We start from the raw sequence: 20,819 nt of genomic DNA on the forward strand, positions 1-20,819 counted from the left end.
TATTCCATTCAATATTATATTCCAATGAATTTTATATGAACTAAAAAACGACAATTGAAAACCTTTTGCTCCTGAATGACATTTTAAAGACTGCTGGGCTTTAAAATCTTGCATTTTTCAAATAATATTTAATGCAGTTGTACATAATAGATTATATGGAAAAGGAACACCAATGAAATAACAAATTCAATTCATGTGCAGGTGAGTTAAAAAGAGGACTTTAGATCAAATCTCCTCTTAGTGCGGATATTAATGGTGCTTTACTTATCTCCCTTTATAGTTTCTTCTCTTAAGCATGACCTTTTCCACATAACAATTTTTTAATCCAAATGTAGCTTTTTTGTGGCAGCAATTAGACATTGTTCTTAAGGGGGCTAGTTTCCCCCTATTACCCTATAGGCCTAGACAGTATAATGGCTATGCGGTTGAATAACTTTTAGGCTAGAAGTCTATTATTGACAATGGCAAACGGACTCAGATTTCATGCCCCCGCAATGTTATCCACCATGTTCCCCCAGTGTGTTCCTCTTTCACTAGCTCAGCGTCACCTGACTGAGCGCCATGCAAATCGCTCTGCTTCTAGAACGCCATTGGCCGCTCGTGGCTCATTTAACCGCTGTCAAGGCGCATCGTATGGCTGCCGCTTTATTAACTAACTTCTCAACTCTGACAGGGAAAGTGGCTCAACGGCACATTCTGTCAGTGGATGTGAACCAACAGCCGGAGAGGAGATAAAGCACACAGAGAACATTTCTGAGACTCCCTCTTTCTTGGATTAGTAATTAAGTTTACATTTCACTCATTTTGAGGTATAGGATTGTTGATCCCTCGTGTGTACCTGCTCTGCCAGACTCGCGCGCCGACTGAAACAGACATTTTTTTTCTCTATTGGTAGAAAGTTTGAAAAACAGGTGAATGTATAGCATGATGATGGAGACGGACCTCCATTCCCCTGGACCCCAAACGAACACAAATTCGGGGCAGACGGGACCAAACAGTGGGTCTAAAGCGAATCAGGACCGGGTGAAGCGTCCGATGAACGCGTTCATGGTGTGGTCCCGTGGGCAGCGGAGAAAGATGGCCCAGGAGAACCCCAAAATGCACAACTCCGAGATCAGCAAGCGGCTGGGCGCGGAGTGGAAGGTGATGACGGAAGCAGAGAAGAGACCCTTCATCGACGAAGCGAAGCGGTTACGAGCCATGCACATGAAGGAGCACCCGGATTACAAGTACAGACCAAGACGGAAGACCAAGACCCTGCTGAAAAAGGACAAATACTCTCTGGCTGGTGGCCTGCTCTCTGGGGCTGGCGGTGGTGGAATGGGTCTGGGGGTCGGGGTGGGTTCATCCGGGGTCGGCCAGAGGTTAGAGAGCCCCGGGTGCCACGGGGGCTCCGCCAGCTCAGGCTACACGCACATGAACGGCTGGGCGAACGGTGCGTACTCGGGGCAAGTGGCTGCAGCAGCTGCGGCCGCGGCGATGATGCAGGAGGCGCAGCTAGTTTACAGCCAGCACCCGGGCAGCGGGCACCACCACCACTCACACCACCACCACCACCCGCACAACCCCCAGCCCATGCACCGCTACGACATGTCGGCGCTCCAGTACAGCCCCATCTCGAACTCTCAGGGCTACATGAGCGCCTCTCCATCCGGCTACGGCGGGATCACCTACACACAGCACCAGAGCTCTGGCGTCTCCTCTTCGGCTGCCATGAGCACGTTAGGGTCGCTGGTGAAGTCAGAGCCGAGCGTAAGCCCTCCCGTTAGCACTCACTCCAGGGGCCCTTGCCCCGGAGACTTGAGAGAGATGATAAGCATGTATTTACCGACCGGAGAGCCCGGGGACCCGTCGGTGCAAAGTAGACTCCACGCATTGCCGCAGCATTACCAGAGTGCGACGGCTGCGGTGAACGGAACGGTTCCGTTAACACATATATAGATTAAGCTATTCATAAGACTATGGAAACTGCAGACAGAATACAAAATAACATAACCAAATATTTACATATTTTTTTTAAATGATCACTGAACTAGGCCTACCTGCATTTTGTACAGAATGTTTATGGTGATGTTCTTGTAAATGAAAGGTTAATTAGCCTATCAATTTCGCATTTTGGAGTATATACAGTCTCTTACTCACAGGATATGAGTTTAAATATTGGTTGTTGTGTTATAATTTTTACCTTTTTATTAAACCCACTTGTGGTTTAGGGCGATGCCAAATGAATGAATACATTTGGTTAACTATAACCGTATTATTTTGGGTTCACCGTAAGTTATAGAATAATAAGATAACATGGTTTTCATAATCATGAAAAATGTTTTCAAGATTGATATTTTCCCCATTTGATAATTAAACACGTCCGTTTATACTATGTCTATTTATGATCATAATTATCTATTTTAATTGTAATAATTATTGTAAATTGTGAATCATTTTAATATTTTAAAAGACTGATGCGTATCTGCTATTGTATAATTTACGAGGTGCAATTGCGCTGAAATACAATTAAAATAAATTTCACACATATGTTGCTCTGGTTCTACAAAAAAAGTCTTAGCTTGATTATTGTTCACTATCTTCGGTTGGAGAGACACAGTATTCCTACAGATTTCACTGAGAGACACAGTATTCCTATAGTCCTTCGGAATATCCATTTCGGATATGTGCGTCTCATATGACATATGTTTTAATATACGGTCATGTGTGTTGGTGTTGTTGTTGATTCTATTCTATTCTTTTGAAGTGGTTTGATTATTTTCATGGCATTTAACTCCCATAGTAATTTGAGTTCTGTCAGGCTACATGCAGTATAGTTTATTATACTTGTATTACTGACAAGACTATTCAGCAGGTAGTGGTTAGACAAAAGCCTGTTATAGTATAAGTTTAATTAATGTATGTTGTTCAAATGTGCAATGTATTATTCAAATAGCATATTATTATATATTTCTACATGACATAAAATACATTCTTATAGCCCATAGCCCTGTAAAAACAAGAGCAAAGCTGTTTCGAGTTTATATTTTTGGGCTGACTTTAGTGGCTTTTTGATAAATATCTTTTTCTCCAGGGATGACACAGGCCTATGCCTGGACGTAATGCTTTTATTCCAAATAGCGATCACCATATGCCACTAGTACATTTAGAAAGAAAAGTATAGTTATTCAGGCTCCCTCAAATACTCTAGACTGTATTTTATAACCCCCCAAAAATATTTTTTAAACCAAATTAATTTGTAGGATGTTTGGTAGCTTATTTTTTCCAATAAGTTAGCCAAATATGATTTTAATTAATAGCATAATGTCCTAAATTATTGGACTTAACATTAAACCTATTATGATTCTAATAATGATTTGTTCAAACCAAAATGAGTTCGTATATAGACCTACACAGCAGGTCTTCATCTGATTATTTTAGAACAATAATCAGATGTATCCTCTTGTTGCCACAGTGTGTTGGATTGATTTTAAGTTTATTTCTTTACCCTTTGAACATTCGGAGATGAGTTAGTGTGCATGAGATGTTTTATCTCTTTCCTCTGTGCCATGATGAGACCATAATAGATGAAATCACAGTGCTGGAGAGGGAGATTTCAAACGGAGATAAGTGAGTGAGAGTTTTCTCTTTTTGTGCTTCACTGAGAATCAGAGAGGATCATCTGCAGGCAATCAATCAAATGCATTTATAAATCCCTTTTTACATCCGCAGATGTGACAAAGTGTTATACAGAATCCCAGCCTAAAACCCCAAACAGCAAGCAATGCCGATGTAGAAGCACAGTGGTTAGGAAAAACTCCCTAGAAAGGTAGGAACCTAGGAAGAAACCTAGAGAGGAACCAGGCTATGAGGGATGGCCAGTCCTCTTCTGGCTGTGCCGGGAGGAGATTAGAAACCTAGAGAGGAACCAGGCTTTGAGGGGTGGCCAGTCTTCTTCTGGCTATGCCTGGTGGAGATTAAAAACCTAGAGAGGAACCAGGCTCTGAGGGATGGCCAGTCTTCTTCTGGCTATGCCTGGTGGAGATTAAAAACCTAGAGAGGAACCAGGCTCTGAGGGGTGGCCAGTCTTCTTCTGGCTATGCCTGGTGGAGATTAAAAACCTAGAGAGGAACCAGGCTCTGAGGGATGGCCAGTCTTCTTCTGGCTATGCCTGGTGGAGATTAAAAACCTAGAGAGGAACCAGGCTCTGAGGGATGGCCAGTCCTCTTCTGGCTGTGCCGGGAGGAGATTAGAAACCTAGAGAGGAACCAGGCTCTGAGGGATGGCCAGTCCTCTTCTGGCTGTGCCGGGTGGAGATTAGAAACCTAGAGAGGAACCAGGCTCTGAGGGGTGGCCAGTCCTCTTCTGGCTGTGCCGGTTGGAGATTAGAAACCTAGAGAGGAACCAGGCTCTGAGGGGTGGCCAGTCCTCTTCTGGCTGTGCCGGGTGGAGATTAGAAACCTAGAGAGGAACCAGGCTCTGAGGGGTGGCCAGTCCTCTTCTGGCTGTGCCGGGTGGAGATTAGAAACCTAGAGAGGAACCAGGCTCTGAGGGGTGGCCAGTCCTCTTCTGGCTGTGCCGGGTGGAGATTAGAAACCTAGAGAGGAACCAGGCTCTGAAGGGTGGCCAGTCCTCTTCTGGCTGTGCTGGGGGGGACATTAGGGGTCACGCTGTTTACTAGTTGTTTCACTTACTTTAAAAATGAGAATATAATAATATGGTGTTTCATACAATCATTAAGATCAATTAAAAATGCATGTTGAAATGACAGTGAATTCCTCTTTGGGAGCAGCTTTATGTGTTCATGATACACACAGTTGAATTCTGAAGTTTACATACACTTAGGTTGGAGTCATTAAAACTCGTTTTTCAACCACTCCACAAATTTCTTGTTAGCAAACTATAGTTTTGGCAAGTCAGTTAGGACATCTACTTTGTGCATGACACAAGTCATTTTTCCAACAATTGTTTACAGACAGATTATTTCACTTATAATTCACTGTATCACAATTCCAGTGGGTCAGAAGTTTACATACACTAAGTTGACTGTGCCTTTAAACAGCTTGGAAAATTCCAGAAAATGATGTCAAGGCTTTAGAAGCTTTTGATAGGCTAATTGACATCATTTGAGTCAATTGGAGGTGTACCTGTGGTTGACATCATGGGAAAATCTAAATAATTCAGCCAAGATCTCAGAAAAAAAATTGTAGACCTCCACAAGTCTGGTTCATCATGGGAGCAATTTCCAAATGCCTGAAGGTACCACGTTCATCTGTACAAACAATAGTACGTAAGTATAAACACCATGGGACCACGCAGTCGTCATACCGCTCAGGAAGAAGACGCGTTCTATCTCCTAGAGATGAATGTACTTTGGTGCGAAAAGTGCAAATCAATCCCAGAATAACTGCAAAGGACCTTGTGATGATGCTGGAGGAAACCGGTATAAAAGTATCTATATCCACAGTAAGTAAAACGAGTCCTATATCGACATAACCTGAAAGGCCACTCAGCAAGGAAGAAGCCACTGCTCCAAAACCGCCATAAAAAAGCCAGACTACGGTTTGCAACTCCACATGGGAACAAAGATGGTACTATTTGGAGAAATGTCCTCTGGTCTGTTGAAACAAAATAAGAACTGTTTGGCCATAATGACCATCGTTATGTTTGGAGGAAAAAGGGGGATGCTTGCAAGCCGAAGAACACCATCCCAACCGTGAAGCACGGGGGTGGCAGCATCATGTTGTGGGGGTGCTTTGCTGCAGGAGGGACTGGTGCACTTTACAAAATAGATAGCATCATTAGGCAGGAAAATTATGTGGATATATTGAAGCAACATCTCAAGACATCAGTCAGGAAGTTAAAGCTTGGTCGCAAATGGGTCTTCCAAATGGACAATGACCGACCCCAAGCATACTTCCAAAGTTGTGGCAAAATGGCTAAAGGACAACAAAGTCAAGGTATGGGACTGGCCATAACAACACCCTGACATTAATCCTATAGAACATTTCTGGGCAGAACTGAAAAAGCGTGTGCGAGCAAGGAGGCCTACAAACCTGACTTAGTTACACCAGCTCTGTTTGGAGGAATTGCCCAAAATTCACCCAACTTATTGTGGGAAGCTTGTGGAAGGCTACCTGAAACATTTGACCCAAGTTAAACAATTTAAAGGCAATGCTACCAAATACTAATTGAGTGTATGTAAACTTCTGACCCACTGGGAATGTGATGAAATAAATAAAAGCTGAAATAAATCATTCTCTTTACTATTATTCTGACATTTCACATTCTTAAAATGAAGTGGTGATCCTAACTGACCTAAGACAGGGAATTTTTACTAGGATTTAATGTCAGGAATTGTGAAAAACTGAGGTTAAATGTATTTGGCTAAGCTGTATGTCAACTTCCGACTTCAACTGTAGTTGTTGTTCTTATCTGCTGGTCAAATACATCTCCACTGTAATATCTTTGCTAGGGCAGGAGGTTTGGTCAATGCACATGAACAGTAGAAACTTCAAGCCCTAGTCTTTGCCATCACTGTAATCAGCAACAAGTGACTGGACCTCAGGGAGCTTCTCTCAGCCTATGATATGATTCCATACGCTTCTCCCTAAAGTGGGAATTTGCTCCATCACTCTCATGGGTGTAAATGTATGGGAGTAGGCATTGGCTAGAGGGGAGGGAATTCCATCTGTATCTCACTCTAGTCCATTCCCTCTATGAGGGGTGAACGAGAGAACAAGGACACACTTCAAGGCCTTGCTGACCCTTTCTGTGCCTCAAAGGCTGCGTTTACACAGGCAGCCCAATTCAGATTTTTTTGGGGGGAAACTAATTGGTCTTTTGACCAATCAGATCATGTCTGAAAAAGATCTGATGTGAAAAGATTGGATGTGATTGGTCAAAAGAACAATTAGTGGGTAAAAAATATAATAATTGGTCTGTCTGTGTCAATGCACCAAAGAGCCTGGAATAAACATCTCTGGTGCATTGAGACATTTTATGAGTATGGTATTTTCTCCTCTACCTGGAATCAAAAAGGATTATAACACTTTTAACACTTTTAACACAGTCAAATAACACTTTTAGGACCTTTTTTTCTAAGTGTATAGACATTTTGGGTGGAATTTAGCTTATGGAAACTTAAATATTGAGTGGGTTTCATTGTTTCACAACTTACAGTATGATGTGGACATTATTTTTAATTTAGCACCAGCTGATGAAAGAAAATACCCCAATCAGGGAGAGCACATTTTTTCATCATTTTGAAAACGAGTGAATCATCTTATACTGTAGGTCTATGCACATCTATATACCTATATGCAGGTGTATTGCAGTCATTTACAATTGGTTAATTATGGGTGTAGATTACTTTAGAGCCTACACCCCAGGAGGCAGGTGCAGGCCAATGAAAAAAAAATGTATTCATTGGCGTGCACCTGTCTCCTGCGGGACATCCTATGCGCTTCTCCGCTGCGCAGGAGGGGAGCTCTGCATACACCATATATTTTTTTTAAATGCAGAAAAGTAAGTTTGGACCCTAACCAGTGTATACTGGCCCTTACTTTTCTGCAGTTAAAAAAATAAATATATGGTGTATGCAGAGCTCCCCTCCTACGCAGCGGAGCCGCGCATAGGATGTCCCGCTTGGTGTCTATTTGTATTTTATCTGCAGATGTAAAGCGACACAGATTAACGCTGAAAACCCAGAGAGGTGGGGCACGTCACCCCACATCGCCAGGCTAAAAGAGGAGCGTTCTGGTAAATTTAACCCGGATAATTTCCTACTCAACCACAGAGGAGGACGTGGGAGGGAGATGGGGATGGGGAGGCTTTGGAAGGGAATAGGGGAATAGGGAGGGGGGCTGACCAATAAATACTCTTATCTTGTAGTCACCGATATATTCCGCGCTAGGAAGCCATCAGCGCTGGCGCACACTCCGCGCCCGTAAAGCCCCGATCCCATGCACTCGCTGTCCTAAATGGGGATAATTAGCGTCACTTTATCACGACTCTGCATATTTTCTCCGCTCCCCCACCCCCACCCCCCCCCAAAAAAAATCAGCGGAGCTGCCTGCTCTCGGTGCCCGCTCTGTCGCAGAAGATTACGGAGACAGATTGCACAGAACGAATGTGCCGGGTGAGATTAGCGTGGAATAGAGAAAGCAACTGGGAATGTAACTGGGCCAATGAATTCCTCGTGAGCGCCTTATCGTGCAATTACACGTTGACATGTTTAACAATCTTGCTGCCTCTTAATCCTGCGCTCTTCTAGGAGCGCGGCGTTGCTGCTCTTGCTGCTGCCTTGTCCAGCACTGCATGGTGCTGCTGGAGCGCAGGCCATAATGCACCGAAACGCATGCTATGGAACAGGCTGTTGACACACACACACAAAGTTTAGATTTTTCATGTTAAAACTTTTACTCTTGTTGTTTCCTACTATCTTGCAAAGCTGTTTTTCTCTGCAAAGTCAGAATTGGCTATATTGTACAAATTAATTAAAACAAAAATGATAGGCATTATGGTAGGCATTATGATTAGCAGTATGGTTAAGGTTAGGGTTAAGGTTAGGGTTAGGGTTAGGGTTAGGGTTAAAATCAGATTTTATTACTTCTTGGCTGTGCCAGCTACAGTGACCACCACTCTGCACAGCTGCCTCAGAACACCACTCTGCACAGCTGCCTCCAAAACACCACTCTGCACAGCTGCCTCTAGAACTCCACTCCGCACAGCTGCCTCCAGAACACCACTCTGCACAGCTGCCTCCAGAACACCACTCTGCACAGCTGCCTCCAGAACACCACTCTGCACAGCTGCCTCCAAAACACAGCTCTGCACAGCTGCCTCCAGAACACCACTCTGCACAGCTGCCTCCAAAACACCACTCTGCACAGCTGCCTCCAGAACACAGCTCTGCACAGCTGCCTCCAGAACACCACTCTGCACAGCTGCCTCCAGAACACCACTCTGCACAGCTGCCTCCAGAACACCACTCTGCACAGCTGCCTCCAGAACACCACTCTGCACAGCTGCCTCCAGTTTTTCATAAGGAAAAACGCTAACCTGTTTTTTTTCTCACAGCATAGCTCTTTTGAATAGGAGGGGTGATGTTCTGTAGTCTATGCTTCTGAGCTCTTTGTCAGAAGAATTTCAATTAGACATTAACTATAGGCAAGCATGCAGCTAGGGAAATTATTGTCTTGATGATTAAACTTTGAAGTTTAATCATCCACATTTTGAATTGTTCTTTATATTATGGTTTTATTTGAGGAGTTTAAGCCAATGGGGACCCAGTGAAAATGACAATGTAGTGAGTATAAGGCTATATCGTCTACATTTACAAATCAAATCAAATCAAATCAAATTTTATTAGTCACATACACATGGTTAGCAGATGTTAATGCGAGTGTAGCGAAATGCTTGTGCTTCTAGTTCCGACAATGCAGTAATAACCAACAGTAATCTAACCTAACAATTCCACACTACTACCTTACACACACACACAAGTGTAAAGGGATAAAGAATATGTACATAAAGATATATGGATGAGTGGTGGTACAGAACGGCATGGCAGATGCAGTAGATGGTATAGAGTACGGTATATACATATGAGATGAGTACTGTAGGGTATGTAAACATAAAGTGGCATAGTTTAAAGTGGCTAGTGGTACATGTATTGCATAAAGATGGCAAGATGCAGTAGATGATATAGAGTACAGTATATATACATATGAGATGGGTAATGTAGGGTATGTAAACATTGTATTAAGTGGCATTGCTTAAAGTGGCTAGTGGTACATTTTTACATAATTTCCGGATTTCATCAACCTTATTGTCAAGAGACTGGACATTGGCGAGTAGTATGCTAGGGAGTGGAGCGCGATGTGCCCGTCTCCGAAGCCTGACCACGAGACCGCCACGTTTTCCCCTTTTTCGGCGTCGCACAGGGTCGCCGGCTGGGATCAGATCCATTGTATTGTGTGGAAGGCAAAACACTGGATCCGTTTCGGGAAAGTCATATTCCTGGTAGGAACGATGATGAGTTGACGTTAATCGTATATTCAGTAGTTCCTCCCGACTGTATGTAATGAAACCTAAGATTACCCGGGGTACCGATGTAAGAAATAACACGTAAAAAAACAAAATACTGCATATTTTCCAAGGAACACGAAGCGAGGCAGCCATCTCTTTTCGGCGCCATCACAACAAAGCAATCGCCCTAGGCTACATCCCATAATGTAATTGATTCAGGCCTAAACCGGTTTTCACCATCCATCCCGGAGAATGATGGTGAGAAACATTTTGCCTTGACTGGGTCATTTGTTTAGAGTTCGTTATGGACTCTTTTCCTCTCACTCTCCTCCTTCACCACCCTCTCCCATCCCTTCCCTTCCCTCTTCTCCCTCCATCCCTCCTGCTTGGTGGTAGAGGGGCCTGTGTGGGAGTGATTGTGAGCGCCACTGTTGGAATTTGGCAGCAACGGTGGGTTGGAGAGCCGCCCCACGCTGAGCCCCATTCAGCGACCGGCGCACTGTGAGGTTGGGAAGTTTCACTCAGCCGTACAACTCAATGCCCCCACAAAGGCGATTACAAGCCCCAGCGCATTCCTGAAGGGACCCGGCAGCGACGCAGGTGCGAGGGGACCGGGGAACCCGTCAGACAAGTGACAAAAACGGGACAGTGCCGGGACCACACAAAACCTAACGCACCGCGGGAAGCGGGGAATGTTTTTTTAGAAGGGGTCTGAGGGTAGAAAGAAAAGACGTTTGAGGAGGACAGAGTTTTGGCGTGTTTTAGAACAGGCCTGTCTCTCTGCCCATCAGTGAATGAAAGGAAAATAAATCGTGCAATTTAATGAGAAAAACAAAAATGTCTAAGACATTTCCAAGACAGCAGTGCTATGATTGCTGATTTGAAAAGGAAAACAAGGCCTAAGCCGAAATATCTATAACTTTCACACAGAATATGGAAAGAACACATACAAAAACACATTTGTCCAGAGTTTTGATATAACAACGAGAAAAGTACAATACAAAATCTCCTTCAATTCTTCCTCGATTGGTAGCAGAATAACTAGTGAACTTGCATTGCGCCCAGGCCTGTGATCTGGACCGGCTATAGGTCTCTATCTTGGAGACAGACGGCATATTTGATTAGAGCAGCGCCTAGCTATCAATTACCAAGGAGAAACAGAGGATCCCTAAGGAGCGGTAATCAGCACGCCAGCAGCTCGCGGACCTCATTTCCCACCACTGCAACATACAGTAATGGAGGAAGGCATGGAATCAGCCCAGCGCGGCAAACGAACTGTCACTGTTTGGCGACCGAATACAACACACAGTATACCTCTAGTGTGACGCCAACAGCGCAGGACTGTGAATTAAATTGACGAAACGAAACTTACTTTTTGTTTGTTATGAGCACCTCCTTTGTAGCATCTTTGGAAGAGTTGCCTTACTATAGGTCTAATGAAAAGGAATTTTGTAATAATCGGACTCCTCCTCTCTCCGGTGCCCTCACCTGAGTGCTGTCCCCTGGGATGAGTGGGTAACAAAAGCGGTTCCCCGCACCGGAAGCGTTGGTCAGTCAAGCAGAGCAGACTATGCTATTTTTGCTGACCCAGATAGGCGAAGGGGGCGAACAGAGATTCCGAATGTTCATGATCTCATTGTTCATGATCTCAATGTTCATGATCTCATTGTTCATGATCTCAATGCTAGTATAACTGCGATACTCTCAGATCCAAGCCAGTGCATGACCAGACCAGAGTAAATCGTCAACTTTATAAAATGTGTAGACCTAAAGTGTAACCAAGTTCAGAAAGGGAGATGGGGCTAACTTTGGGACAAGCTGTAATGGGCCTATGTCTATAACTTTAACTTTCTACATGATCAATATGATCCCATGCCTCTCTTTCTGTCTGTCCCCTGTAGCCTGTGTAAAGCACTGGCGTAGGCCACAAGATTAGAAACGGAGATCATTATCTGTGCGTGCTTTATACTGTTCTGGCCGGACGGGAGCTATCCAGTGCTGAAATGATGGCGACTGACATTATGTCCTTTCAGCACCTTGTTCTCCAGTCATGCGTGAAAAATGTATTGTTAGAAAAATATATAGGCTATTCGATCAGGCAACGTTGGAGGATTTTTCAGAAGTCGGGTGCATGATGACCTATACCAAAGTTGATTGAGTTTAATCATGACAATATTCAAGTGGTGTGATGAATGATTTTCACATGTTGTATGAAAACCAAATTGGTCACCAAAACTCTGGACCTATGGGCCTTCTTCAGACAGTTTATATAGATTTTAGCGAGCCTGTATTTCACCCCTCTCCCGGAGTCAACCAGACAACCACACCTGTATGTTTCCTCCAATGGTTGCTCGCTGTTTTTGTGTGTTGGGGCAAACTTATACCCCAGATTGCGTCTGAGCCGCTTCAGTCCAGAGCTATCATCTACGAGCTGCCAATAAAGGGAGAGAGAAGAGAACCAAAATACTTTATGTTTATGGATCGCTCATTGTTCTCGTGGGGGTCTTTGAGTCGGTTTATTTGTTGTTGTGAAGACTGGCTCATTGTAAACAGACAGCGAGGTTTGGGGGAAGGGGGGGGGGGCTTTGCTAGGAGGGCTGGTGCAGACATGGGAGCGCTCACAGCTCCCTTTCGCTCGGACGGTCGATGGCAGCAGGTGCTCATGCCCGGAGGCGCACGAAAAGGGAGGGATAGGGAGCAGCGCGTTATTACTTAAAGACCATGTCACAGTGAAATGAGGGCACTTTTCGTCCCGTTTGGTGTTGGCATGGGGCTCTGAGCTTGTCCGTTTGTCTCCCCACCCGCTCACTCCTTCCTCCCCAGCGTTTACTCCCTCCACAGAGCCACATCTGCAAGGTCTTTCTTTCTTCCTTCCTTCCTTTCCTTCTCCCTCTCTCTTTCTCTCTCTCTCTCTCTCTCTGTTGCTCTCTCTTTCGTTCTTTCTCTCCTCACAGAGAGAGAGAGAGAGAGAGACAATATAATGTGTGTGAGAAAGAGAGAGATGTAAAGATCCTCAGATTGTGTAGAGGTTTTCCTTTAATTCATCTGTATCTCTATGAATGCTTCTGTAGGCCAACAAGGTCAGAAATGAGTGATGTCACATTGACCTCTGTAATTATCCGTCTATGGATTGGGAACAAAGTGATAATGGTTTAAAACGAAGGTATTTCATGGGTCAGAGTGTTTTGTGTCAGCCGTCCTCCATGTGTTCTCCATTCACATCAACACCAGTGGAGAGAGAGACTGCTGCTGTATGCACATTGCTTTCTGCTGCCAAGATACAGTAGCTAATCCTTTTAGAGCACTGCTGCAAAATCTTTGGGCATGTAATCACACACACACACACGCAGTGCTCACACACGCACGCACGCACGCACGCACGCACACACACACACACACACACACACACACACACACACACACACACACACACACACACACACACACACACACACACACACACACACACACACACACACACACACACACACACACACACACTGCTGTAAAGGATGTCTGAGTGGCAGGTGATTATTTCCAAAGTGGCGTGGAAAGGGGAGGTCAATGAGTGGTGATAAGAGACAGTGGTTTCCTGATGTTGCTGCCCTGCACATCGCTGATAGCTGTCTGACTCCCTGACCTCTGACCTTTGTGAGGTCGAGTGATCAACAACCGGGGCCATTTGGATGGGGTCAGATTCTAACCTGTGAGGGATGTGTACTTCACACTAACCCCTCAGTAGACAGGGTATAAGTAACCTTTAATAATTATGATAACTCGACTCCATTACACTGTTGTCAGCTATCAGACAGTTTAGCAGAGCTAGGTGAAATGGGGTTCTATTTATTAATTTCTAAGTGTGCTGATAAGTGTGTGTGTGTGCATGCGTGCGTGCGTGCGTGTGTGGGCGCTCTTCTGGCTTGTGTATATTTTGTTGTTTTAAGCATGGGAGGTACAATTACTCTACATGAGTAGTAAATAATGACTCTACCTGGTCAATTATTAGACCTATCTGTTATGTCCCACAGCCTGCCACTCTGTGTGTACACAAGAGACTGGGAGAGATACATACTGTTGTGCTGGCTGGACTGACTGACTGCTGACCTTTAGAGGTCTGTCTCACTAATCCCCCCCCTCTCTCTCTCTCCAGGGTGTCCAGTATGAGGACTGTCATGAGGGACTGTCCATGGATCATCATGGAAACCTGTGATTGACAGACAGGCGCTAGCCCCGTCTGGCTGGCAGGCCGTCATTACGATGAGCAGGAGGAAATTTGCTATACGGCGACAGGACCGTACGAAAAATGTCAACGATCGCCAGAGCCCCAGACTTCCTCCCATCCCCCAAGTACCTCAGCTAATGTTACCTAATGCTATCTAATGTTATCTAATGACCATATTTATCATTCAAATCATCTAGACTGCAGTTAGCTGTAACACCCCCCCACACACACCTCACTGACTCACCCTATGTACCAACACCTCAACACACCTCATTGACTCACCCTATGTACCAACACCTCAACACACCTCATTGACTCACCCTATGTACCAACACCTCAACACACCTCACTGACTCACCCTATGTACCAACACCTCAACACACCTCACTGACTCACCCTATGTACCAACACCTCAACACACCTCACTGACTCACCCTATGTACCAACACCTCAACACACCTCACTGACTCACCCTATGTACCAACACCCCCACACACCTCACTGACTCACCCTATGTACCAACACCTCAGCACACCTCACTGACTCACCCTATGTACCAACACCCCCACACACCTCATTGACTCACCCTATGTACCAACACCCCCACACACCTCATTGACTCACCCTATGTACCAACACCTCAGCACACCTCACTGACTCACCCTATGTACCAACACCCCCACACACCTCATTGACTCACCCTATGTACCAACACCCCCACACACCTCATTGACTCACCCTATGTACCAACACCCCCACACACCTCACTGACTCACCCTATGTACCAACACCTCAGCACACCTCACTCAAACCCCCTTACACTTTCCCCATGTTCCTTATCCCAACCACTTTGGAACATACCCATCCTCCACCTGTCTGTCACTAATCACTCCCTACACTCCTCACCCCAACGGTCCCTCCCCCCACCCACCCCCTCCTTACCCCCACACACCTTAGCCTGCCTCCTATGTAAATACCCTGTCTCCCTCTATTGGCCTATGTCCCAGCAGCGCTCTGCATGTTAACATTTCTAAACCCCCTCAAATTGTGACTAATAAACATTTTGTAGCCTTCAGTCTATTTGAACAGTCAGACAGCCCTGCATGCCAAACAGCTAGCTAGAACAGACTGAGACAGACTGGCACCCTGACCAGAGAGTACGTGCTAGGTTTATCCTCTCTTACATACATCACCAGATTACTCCTGTTTGGCAGAACAGTGACAAAGGACCAGCCAATGCCTGGCAAACTGACAGGCATCCGGGCTAGTTAGCACCTAGGAAGAGGTTCTATAAAGATAAAGGAGAAAAGACAAGCAATGTGTACCCATTCTTCTCCTCTCCAGTGAAGTCTTACCATTCATCCTTCTCCTCTCCAGTGAAGTTTTACCACTCATCCTTCTCCTCTCCAGTGAAGTCTTACCACTCATCCTTCTCCTCTCCAGTGAAGTTTTATCACTCATCCTTCTCCTCTACAGTAAAGTTTTACCACTCATCCTTCGCCTCTACAGTAAAGTTTTACCACTCATCCTTCTCCTCTACAGTGAAGTTTTACCACTCATCCTTCTCCTCTCCAGTGAAGTTTTATCACTCATCCTTCTCCTCTACAGTAAAGTTTTACCACTCATCCTTCACCTCTCCAGTGAAGTCTTACCACTCATCCTTCTCCTCTCCAGTGAAGGTTTACCACTTATCCTTCTCCTCTACAGTGACGTTTTACCACTCATCCTTCTCCTCTCCAGTGAAGTCTTACCACTCATCCTTCTCCTCTACAGTGAAGTTTTACCACTCATCCATCTCCTCTCCAGTGAAGTCTTACCACTCATCCTTCTCCTCTACAGTGAAGTTTTACCACTCATGCTTCTCCTCTCCAGTGAAGTTTTATCACTCATCCTTCTCCTCTACAGTGAAGTTTTACCACTCATCATTCACCTCTCCAGTGAAGTCTTACGACTCATCCTTCTCCTCTCCAGTGAAGTCTTACCACTCATCCTTCTCCTCTACAGTGAAGTTTTACCACTCATCCTTCTCCTCTCCAGTGAAGTTTTATCACTCATCCTTCTCCTCTACAGTGAAGTTTTACCACTCATCCTTCTCCTCTCCAGTGAAGTCTTACCACTCATCCTTCTCCTCTACAGTGAAGTTTTACCACTCATGCTTCTCCTCTCCAGTGAAGTTTTATCACTCATCCTTCTCCTCTACAGTGAAGTTTTACCACTCATCATTCACCTCTCCAGTGAAGTCTTACGACTCATCCTTCTCCTCTCCAGTGAAGTCTTACCACTCATCCTTCTCCTCTCCAGTGAAGTCTTACCACTCATCTTCTCCTCTCCAGTGAAGTCTTACCACTCATCCTTCTCCTCTACAGTGAAGTTTTACCACTCATGCTTCTCCTCTCCAGTGAAGTTTTATCACTCATCCTTCTCCTCTACAGTGAAGTTTTACCACTCATCATTCACCTCTCCAGTGAAGTCTTACGACTCATCCTTCTCCTCTCCAGTGAAGTCTTACCACTCATCCTTCTCCTCTCCAGTGAAGTCTTACCACTCATCTTCTCCTCTCCAGTGAAGTCTTACCACTCATCCTTCTCCTCTCCAGTGAAGTCTTACCACTCATCCTTCACCTCTTCAGTGAAGTCTTACCACTCATCCTTCTCCTCTCCAGTAAAGTCTTACCACTCATCCTCCTCTCCAGTGAATTCTTACAACTCATCCTTCTCCTCTCCAGGGAAGTCTTACCACTCATCCTTCTCCTCCACGGTGAAGTTTTACCACTCATCCTTCTCCTCTCCAGTGAAGTCTTACCACTCATCCTTATCCTCTCCAGTGAAGTCTTACCACTCATCCTTCTCCTCTACAGTGAAGTTTTACCACTCATCCTTCTCCTCTCCAGTGAAGTCTTACCACTCATCCTTCTCCTCTCCAGTGAAGTCTTACCACTCATCCTTCTCCTCTACAGTGAAGTTTTACCACTCATCCTTCTCCTCTCCAGTGAAGTCTTACCACTTATCCTTCACCTCTCCAGTGAAGTTTTAATACGCATCCTTCTCCTCTCCAGTGAAGTCTTACTACTCATCCTTCTCCTCTCCAGTGAAGTTTTACCACTCATCCTTCTCCTCTCCAGTGAAGTCTTACCACTCATCCTTCTCCTCTACAGTGAAGTTTTACCACTTATCCTTCTCCTCTCCAGTGAAGTTTTACCACTCATCCTTCACCTCTCCAGTGAAGTCTTACCACTCATCCTTCTCCTCTTCAGTGAAGTCTTACCACTCATCCTTCCCCTCTCCAGTGAAGTCTTACCACTCATCCTTCTCCTCTCCAGTGAAGTCTTACCACTCATCCTTCTCCACTCCAGTGAAGTCTTACCACTCATCCTTCTCCTCTCCAGTGAAGTCTTACCACTCATCCTTCTCCTCTCCAGTGAAGTCTTACCACTCATCCTTCACCTTTTCAGTGAAGTCTTACCACTCATCCTTCTCCTCTCCAGTGAAGTCTTACCACTCATCCTCCTCTCCAGTGAATTCTTACCACTCATCCTTCTCCTCTCCAGGGAAGTCTTACCACTCATCCTTCTCCTCTACAGTGAAGTTTTACCACTCATCCTTCTCCTCTCCAGTGAAGTCTTACCACTCATCATTCTCCTCTACAGTGAAGTCTTACCACTCATCCTTCTCCTCTACAGTGAAGTTTTACCACTCATCCTTCTCCTCTCCAGTGAAGTCTTACCACTTATCCTTCACCTCTCCAGTGAAGTTTTAATACTCATCCTTCTCCTCTCCAGTGAAGTCTTACCACTTATCCTTCACCTCTCCAGTGAAGTTTTAATACTCATCCTTCTCCTCTCCAGTGAAGTCTTACTACTCATCCTTCTCCTCTACAGTGAAGTTTTACCACTCATCCTTCTCCTCTCCAGTGAAGTCTTACCACTCATCCTTCTCCTCTACAGTGAAGTTTTACCACTCACCACTTCTCCTCTCCAGTGAAGTTTTACCACTCATCCTTCTCCTCTCCAGTGAAGTCTTACCACTCATCCTTCTCCTCTTCAGTGAAGTCTTACCACTCATCCTTCTCCTCTCCAGTGAAGTCTTACCACTTATCCTTCACCTCTCCAGTGAAGTTTTAATACTCATCCTTCTCCTCTCCAGTGAAGTCTTACTACTCATCCTTCTCCTCTACAGTGAAGTTTTACCACTCATCCTCCTCCTCTCCAGGGAAGTCTTACCACTCATCCTTCTCCTCTACAGTGAAGTTTTACCACTCATCCTTCTCCTCTCCAGTGAAGTTTTACCACTCATCCTTCACCTCTCCAGTGAAGTCTTACCACTCATCCTTCTCCTCTTCAGTGAAGTCTTACCACTCATCCTTCTCCTCTCCAGTGAAGTCTTACCACTCATCCTTCTCCTCTCCAGTGAAGTCTTACCACTCATCCTTCTCCTCTCCAGTGAAGTCTTACCACTCATCCTTCACCTCTTCAGTGAAGTCTTACCACTCATCCTTCTCCTCTCCAGTGAAGTCTTACCACTCATCCTCCTCTCCAGTGAATTCTTACCACTCATCCTTCTCCTCTCCAGGGAAGTCTTACCACTCATCCTTCTCCTCCACAGTGAAGTTTTACCACTCATCCTTCTCCTCTCCAGTGAAGTCTTACCACTCATCCTTCTCCTCTCCAGTGAAGTCTAACCACTCATCCTTCTCCTCTACAGTGAAGTTTTACCACTCATCCTTCTCCTCTCCAGTGAAGTCTTACCACTCATCCTTCACCTCTCCAGTGAAGTCTTACCACTCATCCTTCTCCTCTTCAGTGAAGTCTTACCACTCATCCTTCTCCTCTCCAGTGAAGTCTTACCACTCATCCTTCTCCTCTCCAGTGAAGTCTTACCATTCATCCTTCTCCTCTCCAGTGAAGTCTTACCACTCATCCTTCTCCTCTCCAGTGAAGTCTTACCACTCATCCTTCTCCTCTCCAGTGAAGTTTTACCACTCATCCTTCTCCTCTCCAGTGAAGTCTTACCACTCATCCTTCTCCTCTTCAGTGAAGTCTTACCACTCATCCTTCTCCTCTCCAGTGAAGTCTTACCACTCATCCTTCTCCTCTCCAGTGAAGTCTTACCACTCATCCTTCACCTCTCCAGCTCATGGCCAAGACACAGTGTGCATTTTGTAGTCATACAACTCTTCTACCTTGAGTGATACCACAAAGAAACAATACATTTTCAATATACACTTTCAAATTGCTTTCTGTCACCTTCCCTTGAAGCCAGAGGAGACAATCTCAGTTTCGTTAGAGAGGGAATTAAAATAGAGGATCATTGTAGAGTACAAGGAGGAAAGGTGAGGACAACTGTTATGTGAGGCCACAAACAAACTATAATATGTCATTTCAATAGTCTTTCATTCATTTGAAATCTGTTCCTTAAGCTTGTGTTTTTTAATTAATGTATTTTATCTGGGAGATGCTTGATGCAGTGGTTATATCTGTGGTAGGGAAATACTCTGCAGATTTAAGCATTTAATCCAATGTCGAGATTTTGATTGCATCAACAATGGCTTATTCAAACAATCATCTTTATGGATTTGTATTAAAGATTTTATATCAACGTATTAAGTTGAAATCAAAATAATTTTTGTTGATGAAGTCTTGCCTCTGTCCATTTTGAGGATTGACTGTAAATCTTTCCCTTGAAATATAAATAAAATGCTAAATAAAGTGAAGTCATCTAAGTTGATTGTGTTCCGTCACCCTATTGTTAACATGCATTCACAGGTGCACACACAAACACAAACACAAACACAAACACTAAAAGAAAAAAAAACACACACACACTCACACAGAGAAATACACATATTATGTCTATCTAGCTGCTACCAACCTGGGATTTGAAATGACTGGAAACCAACACAGGATTTGATTGCTATTAGTAGCAGTGCTACAGTGTGATGTTGTAGTTAGTTGCGTGGTGTGTTACTCTGTGGGATGTTCCTGTACAGCCAGACTGTGTACAGGAACATGATGTGTTACTCTGGGGGATGTTCCTGTACAGCCAGACTGTGTACAGGAACATGATGTGTTACTCTGGGGGATGTTCCTGTACAGCCAGACTGTGTACAGGAACATGGTGTGTTACTCTGTGGGATGTTCCTGTACAGCCAGACTGTGTACAGGAACATGATGTGTTACTCTGTGGGATGTTCCTGTACAGACAGACTGTGTACAGGAACATGATGTGTTACTCTGTGGGATGTTCCTGTACAGACAGACTGTGTACAGGAACATGGTGTGTTACTCTGTGGGATGTTCCTGTACAGCCAGACTGTGTACAGGAACATGATGTGTTACTCTGTGGGATGTTCCTGTACAGCCAGACTGTGTACAGGAACATGATGTGTTACTCTGTGGGATGTTCCTGTACAGCCAGACTGTGTACAGGAACATGATGTGTTACTCTGTGGGATGTTCCTGTACAGACAGACTGTGTACAGGAACATGATGTGTTACTCTGTGGGATGTCTCTCTCTTTGACCATGCTGGTCATTTATGAACATTTGAACATCTTGGCCATGTTCTGTTATAATCTCCACCCGGCAC

At 44.8% G+C, this 20,819-nt stretch overlaps 1 protein-coding gene across 1 annotated transcript; it reads left to right on the forward strand.

Annotated features, from left to right (window-relative positions):
• Nucleotides 1-597: 597 nt before the first annotated feature.
• On the forward strand, nt 598-19,945 carry LOC139546361 (transcription factor Sox-1a-like). The gene is made up of 2 exons (XM_071354657.1): nt 598-1,752; nt 14,165-19,945. The coding sequence occupies exons 1-2, from the start codon at nt 916-918 to the stop codon at nt 14,222-14,224; spliced, it is 897 nt and encodes a 298-aa protein (XP_071210758.1). The 5' UTR covers nt 598-915; the 3' UTR covers nt 14,225-19,945.
• The last annotated feature ends 874 nt before the right edge of the window (nt 19,946-20,819 follow it).

Source organism: Salvelinus alpinus, chromosome 20 (assembly GCF_045679555.1).
Source record: "Salvelinus alpinus chromosome 20, SLU_Salpinus.1, whole genome shotgun sequence".
In the NCBI taxonomy this organism is placed as follows: Eukaryota; Metazoa; Chordata; class Actinopteri; order Salmoniformes; family Salmonidae; genus Salvelinus; species Salvelinus alpinus.